Source organism: Pygocentrus nattereri, chromosome 27, assembly GCF_015220715.1.
Source record: "Pygocentrus nattereri isolate fPygNat1 chromosome 27, fPygNat1.pri, whole genome shotgun sequence".
Classification (NCBI taxonomy): Eukaryota; Metazoa; Chordata; class Actinopteri; order Characiformes; family Serrasalmidae; genus Pygocentrus; species Pygocentrus nattereri.
The window spans coordinates 28377274-28389707 of record NC_051237.1 but is presented as its reverse complement, the minus strand read 5'-3'; the positions used below and the strand labels follow the sequence as shown (position 1 = coordinate 28389707).

Here is a 12434-nt window from a genome sequence, read left to right as displayed (position 1 = left end):
CCGGCATGCACATCACCACTGTAGCAACACGATTCATATACTTACACATTTTTAATCGTTTTTAAATCGACCATTTTTTGTTCCACAGCAACATATTTACACTGAACTAGTCTCTAATCTGCTCGGCTGCAGATTCTACATCTGAACTCTACTCTAGTTTTATAGCAGCATTGAAAACATTGATAAACACCAGTGGCCACAACTCATGGAGTAACGGCACCTCGAGTCGACTTTAAACACAACACTCAAATCCTGAGTCTCTGACGGAGGCCAGACGCAGCTCAGCAGTCGTAGAACAGCAGTCTGGAGCAAAATGTCCAAGAGTTTATCAAAGTTTATCGCTCATCAGTCCGTTCTCTCTGTCGCTGAACTCTCCAGTGCTTGAAGGCCTTTAGTTTGCACTCTTTCATCCAGTAGAATATTCCGTAGAACGTGTTGTGGACAGTTGATGAAGTCTCCGGTACCATTTCAGCCCAAGGGCTTTGGGCGTCCTCCCAAAGTTTCTGATTGCGGTTTCAAATCACGCCACTTTTGATTGGTTGGCAAAAGACGCAGTGAGTCCATTCCAGGAATATGATTGGTGGACTGCTATTATCCTGCTACGTTGAAGTGTTGACAAAATAGTGTAGCGCTTCTTGACCCCGAAATGGCTCATAAACAGGATTTATTCAACAGTATCTTAAGTTTTTCTTGCTAACTTGGACTTAGTTTTAACCGTCCATTAGCATTAGCATTTCTGCTAGGTTCAGTCAGCAGCACTTCTGAGGCAAAAACAGACACGTAATGAGCTAAACCTCTGTTTCTCACTGAAACAAACCGCTAGCTAATAATATTTCACCCTACGCTCTGCAAGAACACCCACGAGGCACGCACTGCTAGCCCGGTAGCATGTGTGCTAATGACATCACACATTCCAGAGCCAGCAGAGCGAATGTATGTGAGAGAAACAGCGAATGAACAGTTCAAAAGCAGAGGTGGGCCAGAGCCTCGGGCCGCGCTCACGAGTATCCAAGTGGAAGCAAAGCTGGTGTCTCACTGCGAATCACACTCAATGTGCCACAACAGAGCCACACATCGGCCTCATAGAGCCGCACACATCGGCCTCATAGAGCCCGCACACATCGGCCTCATAGAGCCGCACACATCGGCCTCATAGAGCCCGCACACATCGGCCTCATAGAGCCGCACACATCAGCCTCATAGAGCCGCACACATCAGCCTCATAGAGCCGCACACATCGGCCTCATAGAGCCCGCACACATCAGCCTCATAGAGCCGCACACATCAGCCTCATAGAGCCGCACACATCGGCCTCATAGAGCCGCACACATCAGCCGAGGCCAAGAACAACCGCTGCGTCTGTGCGCTTACCGCACAATGAGGGGATATCAAATCACGTTAAGCAGGCCACACACAAGGGTTGGTGTGTTTGTGGTGAGAGAGAGAGAGAGAGAGAGAGAGAGAGAGAGAGAGAGAGAGAGACAGACAGAGAGACAGAGAGAGGGAGAGAGAGAGAGAGAGAGAGAGACAGAGAGAGAGAGAGAGAGACAGAGAGAGAGAGAGAGAGACAGAGAGAGAGAGAGAGAGAGACAGAGAGAGAGAGAGAGAGAGAGAGAGAGAGAGAGACAGAGAGAGACAGAGAGAGAGGGAGAGAGAGAAAGAGAGAGAGAGAGAGAGAGAGAGAGAGAGACAGAGAGAGACAGAGAGAGAGAGAGAGGGAGAGAGAGAGAGAGAGAGAGAGAGAGAGAGAGAGAGAGAGAGGGAGAGAGAGAGAGAGAGAGAGAGAGAGAGAGAGAGAGAGAGAGAGAGAGAGAGAGATGGAAAAGGACAGTGCAGCACGTGTATGTGATAGCGGGTCACAGCCAAGCTAAATCCAGACGCAGAAGCCCTGTGCTTACAAATGGATGCTGCTGGACACACAAACAGTCTGAAGACGGAGGCCAGAGGCAGGCTAGAGTCTGACTCATCGCATGAGCTATCCTTAACAAACCCTCTGCCCTCCTCACCCCATCTTGTAGGCGTATAAGCAGCCTCCTCCACCTGTCTGCTTTCTGAGCTGCCCATCAGAAGTCTGGGGACACCTTGGCTTCTCTTAGGAATATTTAGCTTCAACAATCCTTTTCTATTTTAAAACTGCTTTAAAAATGAGTATGCTGTTATTTTCATTTAGATTCTAGATTTAAAAGTCAGATTATACAGCATTAAAGGTGAAAAGGGGAATTACACCAAACTTTCTGAATTATTGCCCTAGTGGTTGAGATATAAACTCAGAGAGGTTTGGTGTGAAATGGATCAGATTTCTTTACAGTGGTGTTGATAGGAACCAGGGGTCATCATGACTACAACGTAAAAATAACCATTTTACTTACTATCCAGAACCACCAGTGAGCCTAGACGAGTCTTCAGAGTTTTATATTGAATGTTGGTAAAATTTTTGGGGTCGATTTTGCCTTTCAAAGCACTGTATGTACAGTACGTCTCCTCCACGGATCAATTCAAAATATAGGTTTTCAGCTTTTAGAGGGGGACGTCTGGTTCCTATCACCACCACTGTGAAGAGTTCTGACTCAGCAAGTTCATCTAGAACCGAGCGTTTCACACCAAACCGCTCTGAACGACTCTTCACATCTCCACCACTGGATACTGGATCAGGGAGAATTTCGTCAGTTGTTCCTTCAGTTTCCCAGAGAAAAATGATCTACAGAGATTTTCTGTTTAAAAAAACATTGAGAGCACCTTGAAAAGCGAGACGTCAGCAAACCTTTCACAAGCAATATGTGAACCGAGCTCAGCCAGGCCTCTAAAACCCAATACAGGAAGAGTTGTTCTGTCAAATGAGGTGATTCTGATCCCAGCGTCCTCAGTAATCACTACACAGCATAACAGTCGTCGCTTGCAAAGTGGACATGGAGTGAACTTCGCTCATTCGTATCGCAGCCAGCCGCTCGCTGACTTTTAAGTGTTGCTTTTTCATGTGCCTATTACATAATTACACCAGCGGGCAGCTAATCGAAAGCAGGCCCTGTGCCCATGCCAGGGTGTGTGGAGGGTCACTGGCGGCCCAGGGCGACCGAAGGGCAGAGGGGGTGTGAAAAAAGAAAAAAAAAAACTAAATCTCTTCTGATCTGAATCTGAAAGCCATCTTGTTAGCACTGTGTTTTCATCTCTCTCTGCACGATTGGGCAGGAGAGGATTATGGGATTACCGCCGTGCGGGTCTATGTGTGTGTGGGAGAGCATGTGCACGTGTGTATCGGTGCTGGTTTTGAAACTCTGTGGGATTTTGTGGGTGCGTTTCTGTGCTCATGTGAGTGCAGGTCTGAAACCGGGCGCCTCAGCCGGCGTTTATGACTGTATACTGAGGCGTGTGAATGTGGGAAACAGGCTGGTGAACTCCTAAAACACTCAGGCACAATCAGATTAGCTGGTTCCTCTCTTGCCAAACATTGTCTCAGCCGCCCTGTCTGACCCGCAACTGGACGGTTACACCTGAACCCCCCCCCCCACACACACACCCACCCACACCCCCAATGGTGAGGGGTTTTTGAGTGTGTTTGTTTTCGTTGTGTTCTTCAGGTTAAGACTAGAATTAGAGAACATGCTGGTAACAGATTCAAAAGTTTGGGCGCTCCTCTATGGTAAATGACATGGTTTGTTGATGTTCTGAGGGTAAATATGTGACACCTCCTCTCCAGAGAACGTAGCTCTGCACACTTTAATGCACAGTTACTGTTTACTTGCTCAAGTTAACATATAAACATAATAGGTGGCCTGTGCAAAGGTTATGGCATATTTTATTACTTATTATAATTTAACTCATTAATAAAAAGGAATTAATTTGATCAAAATGTAATAAACATCTTAGTGTATATGTAATGACACCTGTGTTATTTTCACCTAAAACAAATCAACATACCAAGTCATTTGACCACATATAATCACATATCATGGCTGTCAGAACAAAATCCTGGCTTTTAATTTAAGTTTATGCATCTATAATTTATTCAAAGCCAACATACAAGGTTTTGTCCCAACAGAGACAATAAATATATATATAATACATATTGGACATACTTATTACCTATAGGTGTAATAAGGGACATTCCAGCCTAAAACCTAAAGCCTGTATGTTATTTTGTCTCTGTACAAATAAACTAACAGCTCAGCGCACTTCCACCTTCAAGATACATCATCAGAAGGCAGCTTTTCTAGTCTTTACACCAGAAAGTAGTACTAGTTACACCAGTACTAGTTACACCAGCAGTAGTTACACCAGCAGTAGTTACACCAGTACTAGTTACACCAGCAGTAGTTACACCAGTACTAGTTACACCAGTACTAGTTACACCAGTACTAGTTACACCAGTACTAGTTACACCAGCAGTAGTTACACCAGTACTAGTTACACCAGCAGTAGTTACACCAGTACTAGTTACACCAGCAGTAGTTACACCAGCAGTAGTTACACCAGTACTAGTTACACCAGCAGTAGTACTAGTTTTGGACCATTTCAATTGGTCATTGATATTCACGCCATGTCAAAAAGTGATGGTGTTTTCAAAAAAAGGAAGTTTGTTCATGACAGCGATGACTTATATATAAATACGGGGCACGTGTATAACCCCACGTCCTTATACCGTATAAAAACACGTGCTTGTGTTGGAGCTGCATGTTACATCCATAATCCATTATAGATGCTTCACAGACTTCATGTCTATGTGTGATTACTTTCCGAAACGCTGTGATTAGAATAATCTCTCCATACGGACAGCAGGCTCGGCAGCTGAGAGGTGTCTTTAAGGTGAACTGTATATTTTGACCAACCGTTTTCGCTTTCTGCTGCTTTCAGGGGCTTTTTGGCTTGGAAACTGAATGTTACATGCACAGCTTGCATGCTTCCCTAGTGTGAAGGCGCACGCACACAGACCCCCCCTCTGGCTCGGGGGCTCATCTGTGCGGCAAGCTCAACGACGTGGGTCCCCTGTTAAAATAACTTCAGAGAAATGAAAGGCCAAAGTGCGCTCAGTCAGTCATCCACACAGGAAAAGATCAAAAAGGGCAGAGGTTGACTAGACGGGCTTTTTTGATTATATTAAAGGGGAACTTTTCAGAAGTTCTGCATAATTAAACAGTTAAGATGTAAACAAAGTGAATTAGTGACTCCTGGTTCACCACAACTATAAATGAGTCCATACGCTTCTCTACAAGCATTTCACATCAAAACCCTCTGTTTACATCTTAAACACTGAATTATGAAGACACTGAGAATCTGACTTTAACAGTTTAACAGTTTGGGAAAGAAATGAACTTGATTCAAGTCTGTACATCATTTCTTGTCTTTTGTGGATGGATGAATGTTTTTTTTTTTCTTTTTTCAGCAAAGAGGAAAAAATGGGTCCTTCCACGTCCTTGAAAAAAACCCGGTTTCAATGAGGACGCGCACCTGTGCATCTGACAGTAAGGTCTTCAGAGTTTCAGAGATGCCTTGGCTCATCTGATCAAATGCACTCGGCTCAGACGGTTACTTCCTGCTGATGTTTTTATCTGGGCTCAGTTCTCCATACTACACTCTCAGAAAAGAAGCTATTAAACGGAGGTGCTACACTCAAGGGTTCGTCTTCAGGCCCTTTAGTGAGAGAACATAACCAACATATTCCGTTTCCATTACGTTCCTTTCTTAACTAGGGATGTGCACATCTACTCGAGTACTCAGGTAACCAATCACGGTGCCAGTAATCAAATTCCCTACTCACTCCGGTATTCATTACTATTCAGGAAGACTGAGTCAATCAGCAGGCTAACATCCGTGCAGTGAAACACCACATACACACTAGTGAGGACACACACACACTAGGGGGCAGTGAGCACACTTGCCTGGAGCGGTGGGCAGCCCTATCCGCAGCCCCCCGGGAGCAGTCTGGGGGTTAGGTGTCCTGCTCAAGGGTTGAGCCGGTGACTTTCCGGTCGCAAGGCTGGCTCCCTAACCACCCACGACTGCCCCCGATGTGAATGTGGCCAGATCTGGCCCTGCTTTTATGCTAAGTAGGCTAACCACCATGTCAGCTACGCCCAGAAAGTGTGAAACAATCCATCTCTGACAAAATAAGATGTTGGCACATCGTCCACTGAGGAGAAAAGACCTCGTGGAGATGACTGTAAGTTCTTCCTTCCCGGTGGTTAACCACACATCCGTTCATCAACTCTTCTGGATATTAGTCAAATTGCACATCCCTAGTTTTAAATTTATACGTATGTTATTTTATTTCTCTATTTTCAGGCATTAGATTGTGGAAAAGGTACAAATATCCTTCTTTTCTCTGGGAAAGTGAATGTAGCAAACCTTTAAATCTCATTTAAGGTACAGGACCTCGAGGGCATTGTTGTAGCTTGTAGCTTTGAGGGCACATTTACCCTAAACTGTACCTATGCAGAACCTTTCATCTGACAATGTAGAGGAGAACACTTGGAACCAGAGAGGTTTGGGCCGAGCACACAAGCAGTGTGGATTAGCTCTGCAACCCATCAGGCTGGAGAGCAAGGAGACGCACTGTGTGGGTGTGGAGATGTGTATGGCGGTAATCTGTTAATCTCATTAATGCCACAGCAGCCGGCATCCTAATGCTGGGTACATGAAACAAAGCAAGGACAACACAGTGACCAGCAGATGATGACTGCCCTTTGCACATATTGCTTCCACTTGAAAACTCTAATGGACAGAGCGGAACCTCTGCTAGATCAGAGAGAATAGAAGCGCTCAGTAAGGGCAGGCAATATGGCGATATTCATCATTTCTGTGATAAGATACATCACGTTAAGCCAAAATAAGCTTTTCTGGGTTAATATTGGGGATATTCTCCATCCTTAAACACATAAAGTTCTTGTTTAATTACAAAGAGAGCATAATTAGGGATGAGTTTTGATATTTTATAGCACTAATGGAGTATTTTTGTCTGTTCAAACTCAATATTGTGATTCATATCGTATATATGGTACATACATTAAGTATTGTGATGTTCGATTTCTGCCATATTGCCCACACCTACTGCACAGCTTTGTGCTGATGCAATGACAAATGTACCAAACGTTAACCAAAGCTTGAGTTTCATCGATTTGGCATAAATCATATGTTGAAATATAAATGGTTACTGTTGTGTCTGAAGTTTAGATGATGGGTTTCTTTAGGATGTTTCTTCCAGTTTGGGGATAAATCCTCCTTTTTTCTGTCTCCTTCTGCTTGGTGAACACATTGGACGCCTCATCTGACATGAAATGACCCAAGAAAACAGATCCATCATCAGTGGGACAGTGCAGTCTGCTACCATTCTGGCCACAGGAGGGGTGAACTAATCTAGCATTTCCACCATAACGGAGCAGATGCTGAGATGGGGCGGACGGACTACCCATCGTTCAAGTAATGTCAGGTGTGTGCCGTTCAGTTTCTGTGCCTCAGAATGACCTGGGCAGAGGCTTGGGCAGAGTTTTAGACTTAAACTGGCTCAGATAAGTTAATATTGTCTTGTTTCTTGTCTATATTCATTCCAGTGATAGGTTCCTTCCCATTGAGGGAAAACTGCTGGCATCTCTGATGACCCAGGGTCATTTGGCCATGTGTCGCAATAAGAATTACTACTGGAAATGCAGTTGCAAGGAGTCATCAACATGCTCCGTTTTCAAGGCACCTCACATCTGCTTTGAAACTGGTCAAAAAGCAGATTTAATATCCGAATTTTGACAAATATCAAGGCAATGTTGAAGGTCAAGTGCCTGAGAAGATCAGACAGTGATTGATTTTGAAGTGGCCTTACGGATCTTTACACCGCTGAGGTATTAAGAGATACTGAATTTCAGGTCAGGGCTGATTTTTGAGGACAAGGACATAAAAGACGCAAAGATGTGTTGAGGGAGCTTTTTTCCCCCTCTCTCTCTTTCTGTCTCTTTCTTTTTCTCCTCTGCACTCACCGGTCCAGCAGCCGGCCGTAGTCCTGTGGGCCGCAGCCGCCTTCGCTTTTGAGCTCGGCGAAAACCTGCGTGAAGAAATGTGGATCTGCATTGATGCGGAGCATTTTAGAGCTTGTGGCATCGATAATGGCCAAACAACGGTCCCAAAAGGCCTCTTTGGCCGCCTCCACTAGAAACGGCTTGAGAGGGTAGGATATTTCATTGCCCATGTAAGAGTAGGACAGGTAGAGGCAGGTTAGGAGAATAGCTTGTAGCTCATGTTCTGACGAAACAAGGTCGCCGTCCACCACGTCACGGCAAAGCATGTATACGAATACCACATTGGCTGGAGTTACAAAGGCCTGGTCCTGCCAGCCCTGGAGGAGAAGCGATCGATCCACAGCCCGGAGCCACAGAACTGGATCAGCAGGGGATAGATGCTTTAGCCGGTAGCATCGACCGCACAGGAACTCCCCCAGACAGCGCAGGAGCTCGCTAGTAGATGCCTGGACGATCACACGCTTCGGAGACCCAGCGCAGGTACCGTGAGGAACCTTCTTGACTGAAGAAAGCTGCTGAGGCTTACCGTAGGTTACCAAGGCAGGCCCGATTCCCATGCCCATCCCCAGGCCTAGGCCTGCTGGGCCTTCGTAGTTGGAGAGGTTGGCACACGAAAGAGATTTCTTCACATTTTCACGATTGAGGTGCAAGACGGAAGGGTCCTTCTGGTTCTGGTATATGTTGTTGTTATTGAGTGGAGCTCCGACCGCTCCCTGGGTTGGATAAGCTTTCTTGGAGCTGCCTCGTTTCTTGGTAGAGGCCACCAGCCGCTTCCAGGTCAGGGCGGGCAGGAAAATGGACTGTCCGCGCTTGAGGCCGCCGCGCTCCTTCTGAGGGCAGTTCAGCGAGCGGCTGCTCAGGCTCGGGTAGCGGCTGAGGGAGCCTGGCCTGTCGTCATAGTAACCAGGTTTCCGGGGACCCGGAGACAGGGACAGCACGGTGCCCATGGCGAGCGGACTGACGAGACCCCGCGACCCAAAGGCTAAACCGCGTGGGCTCACGCAGGAGGACCTCTGATGTCACACTGTGTTATTGCTCCAGTTTAGTGGCTGAATTCCCTCAGAGCAAGACAGGAGAGGTAAACAGCAGAGATGGACCCTGGAAAAATGACATACAGCGTATTAGGTTGCGAGAAACAGTAATCAGCTGTTTATAGTGGCTCAGCTGAAACATGTACTACCCATCAAAAGTTTGGAGACACCTTGCCTTCTGTGGAAACTTGAATCTTCTCACTTTTTCGTTAACAAAAACAGCTATTTACTAATGCTATGCGTTTCGCTTAAATAATCTTTTTAACTACTCTTAAAAGCACATATAGACACTCCTTTGACTCCTTTGAAAGTGACAAAGCAAAAACAATTGCTTTATATAGGGTAGGCAGGGTAAGGGGAAATATGGGGACCGTCTGGCATGTAAAAACCACCCAAACATACAGATTTATTTAGGGAATTACATACACATCATTATTAGTCCACAACCAAGAGCAACAATCAGTTCAAAGTAGGTTGGTGTATGTGTCGCTGTGGATGGAGGAAAACCTAATTTCTCCAAAATAGTAACTTTACAGGAGAAGGAAAAAACATACTCTACTTTTAGTGTAAGTCAATGGAACCAGAATTCTTTCCAAGTCATTTTATGCCATTTCGTTTAGTCTATTCATAATGAAATTTACAGACAATATAAAGGGTAAGATGTACTTCCCCATTATGTCAAAAACTGCAAATCATCAAAAATGGACCTAGAAGGTTTTCTTCCGACAGCCGTGATTTAAAATGAGAAACTAAGGACCCATGCATTCATATAAACACAAATTTAATGTAGGCTACAAACAATATTAAGAGTCAGGTTTGATGGGTTAATTGACATATGAGAGGGATGATCTGGCATGTAAAAAGCTTTAAAATGATCAGTAATCAGTAGCAGGTCAGGCAGTGTTTAAGGGGGAAAACAAGCCCTTTAAGACACATGAATTGCACCAAAAGAAAGCTCAGAAGGAAAATCAGGACATTTCGAATTAAAAAGCACTCAAGCTAAACAAATGTGGGGAGCAGCATCGTGTACATATTACAATTAACGTACGACAGGTATCAGTCATCAATGTATTATAGCTCAGTTGATGTGTAAAGGGGCATATTGACAGCCTGTGACGTTTAAAGATATAAATGTTTCTCGGAATATTATATATGTATTAGGATAAAGCTACACCAAATATCCTCAATCCGTTTAAGGGAGGTAAGACGGGAAATTAGAACATTCTGGTTTAAGACTCACAAAAAAATCAGTGCACAATGACATGCAACTTGAAAAACTTGATAAATAAGGCCGACACCCTCAGAGCACTAAAAGACTGACAGACATATCATGATCAACGCTTCAGCAACCAATTTACAGCAGAGCGTGTGAGATATGAAAGGAAATGATGACCTTCTGATGAAAAGAGCACTAAAACTCATACATGTGTCCAGCAAGGGTTTACACACACCACAACCGATATCAGAAATCAATTCAGGCTGATAGATTGGGGGGGGGGGGGGGGGGGGGGCATATATGAGCAGTACAATCCATCGAATTGTGTTTGCATGAAGGTGAATAAGGCAATAATGCACAAAAGCAGTTTCCCAGGCTGCCTGTGTCCAGCGAGGTCCAGTTCCACACTGTACCAGACACGGATTTGCAGGGCATTGTGTTTCCCCTCAACCACCCCTGAGTCTCGTGAGGGAGACAGACAGCAAATCTGACCCACTTAGTTACACAGGGGCAGAGCCTGTGACCCAGGGGCGTTTTGGACCACGGCATAACTCAGTCCAAGTGGACTCTCCTTAAATGACCACTCTGTATAGCGCACATAGAGAGCACTAACAGTATAATCCCACAGGATTAAAGTTTATGTCTGAAGCAGACCGCATTAAACCCAGTGCGTAAAAACATTCCTTCGGCTTCTAATTCCAATTCTCCGTTCCACCTTAAACGGTGCAGGAGCTCCTCTCGAGCCCGAGGCGCCAGAATGTACCTGCTGCTCCATTAAGGTGGAAAGGAGAACTGGAATGGGAAGCTGGCGGACAGGGAGCCCTTGTGGAAGAGTCAGGGATGCTCACCTACACGGTTGATGTCCAGGTCACTCCAACGTATGCGTGCACGGTGCGTCTCCAAGCCAGGGGGCAAATCTCATTCACCTCAAAGGCTTGACCCCAGTTAAGCACAAGCGATGCTGGAAGAGTCCAGCTGAGTGGAGAACGCTGTCAACACGCATGCTCTGCTTTCCAGACGCGCACCAAATCCAGAGCTGCGGAGAACTTCTCTCAACATGGCTTGAAGTGGCGCAGAGAGCCGGGGTAAATATCCAGTCCGGCTGCAGCCTCGTGCCTCCTCTCTCAGCTCAGCGGAGAAGCGAGAAGCGACGCTGTTTCAGGGAAACCGGGCTGCGTGTGTCGCGCTGCCCGCGGTCTGAACGCACTGAGCTGCAGCGCGTCGACGCTGTGTGGAAACTCCTCCTGGCGGAGCGCAGTGTTATTGTTTTTTTTTACCCACCCGTATTCCGACAAGTCGCGCCCTCCTGCGCTGAGATTGGCTACTAGCTCACACTCACTTATACACGACTAGCCAATCACAGCACAAGAGGCGGGGCTTGTCTGAATGCACTTGGTGGGAAATGCAATCAGCCAATCACAGCACATTTGGCGGCATTTGTGAATGAAGGTGATGCGAAATAAAACATCCTACTTGCCAATCACAGCACAGGAGACGGGGTTTTTGTGAATAAAGGTGGTGGGAAATAATATCAGAGTCCGTTTATGTGGAGCCTGGCCGCTTCCTATTTCGCCTATTGTATCAAACAAAAGGACTGCAAAACAGCAGAGGGCGCCTGCGAGAGAGTCCTGAGTGAATGAGGGTTAATGGACCAAAACGGCTAAAAACGAAAGTTAAAATAGCTTCTAATCACTCCCAGACCTTTCCTTTCATTTTAGAAAGTGGAAGGATGGACTTCACTAAAGAACCAATCAGAATCAGAACCACGCGTCACTGCTGCTGAGTGCTGATTGGTTGGCGAGTGGAGCGGCTCGTTAGCTGTTCATGCTCTCTGACATCATGAATGTACATGAGGCGCCATATATCCTATAAATGGAGTTTAAAAGCCTTTAAAAATGTATCAGCAGTGTTACCGTGTAATTCAGTGTTCAGGACACGAGCGCATTCTTCTTATTCTTGCATTAAAAGTGTTTAAACTATGATTTTACCCAAATGCTCCATATGAACCTGTTCATTTTGGACTCGCACTCTAGCCTTATGATATATCCCACTAGCCAATCACAGCACAGGAGGCGGGGCATTTGTGAATGAAGGTGATGTGAAATAATATATTCTACCAGCCAATCACAGCACAGGAGGCGGGGCATGTGTGGATGAAGGTGATGTGAAATAATATATTCTACCAGCCAA

General features: G+C 45.6%; 1 protein-coding gene across 2 annotated transcripts; it reads right to left on the bottom strand.

The window, feature by feature from the left end:
- Positions 1-5293: 5293 nt before the first annotated feature.
- si:dkeyp-92c9.2 (uncharacterized protein LOC571482 homolog) lies at positions 5294-11448 on the bottom strand. 2 transcript variants are annotated; one of them, XM_017685540.2, is made up of 2 exons: positions 11093-11448; positions 5294-9095 (listed from the first exon to the last, which is right to left on the bottom strand). In XM_017685540.2, the coding sequence occupies exon 2, from the start codon at positions 8942-8944 to the stop codon at positions 7955-7957; it is 990 nt and encodes a 329-aa protein (XP_017541029.1). In that variant the 5' UTR covers positions 8945-9095; positions 11093-11448; the 3' UTR covers positions 5294-7954. The 2 variants fall into 2 exon arrangements, with proteins under 2 accessions (XP_017541029.1, XP_017541030.1); XM_017685541.2 differs by having other exon boundaries at positions 11097-11448.
- Between the last annotated feature and the right edge of the window lie 986 nt (positions 11449-12434).

Excerpts from the sequence above, each read along its gene's own strand:
- si:dkeyp-92c9.2 (XM_017685540.2), bottom strand. The coding sequence starts at position 8,944 with ATGGGCACCGTGCTGTCCCTGTCTCCGGGTCCCCGGAAACCTGGTTAC.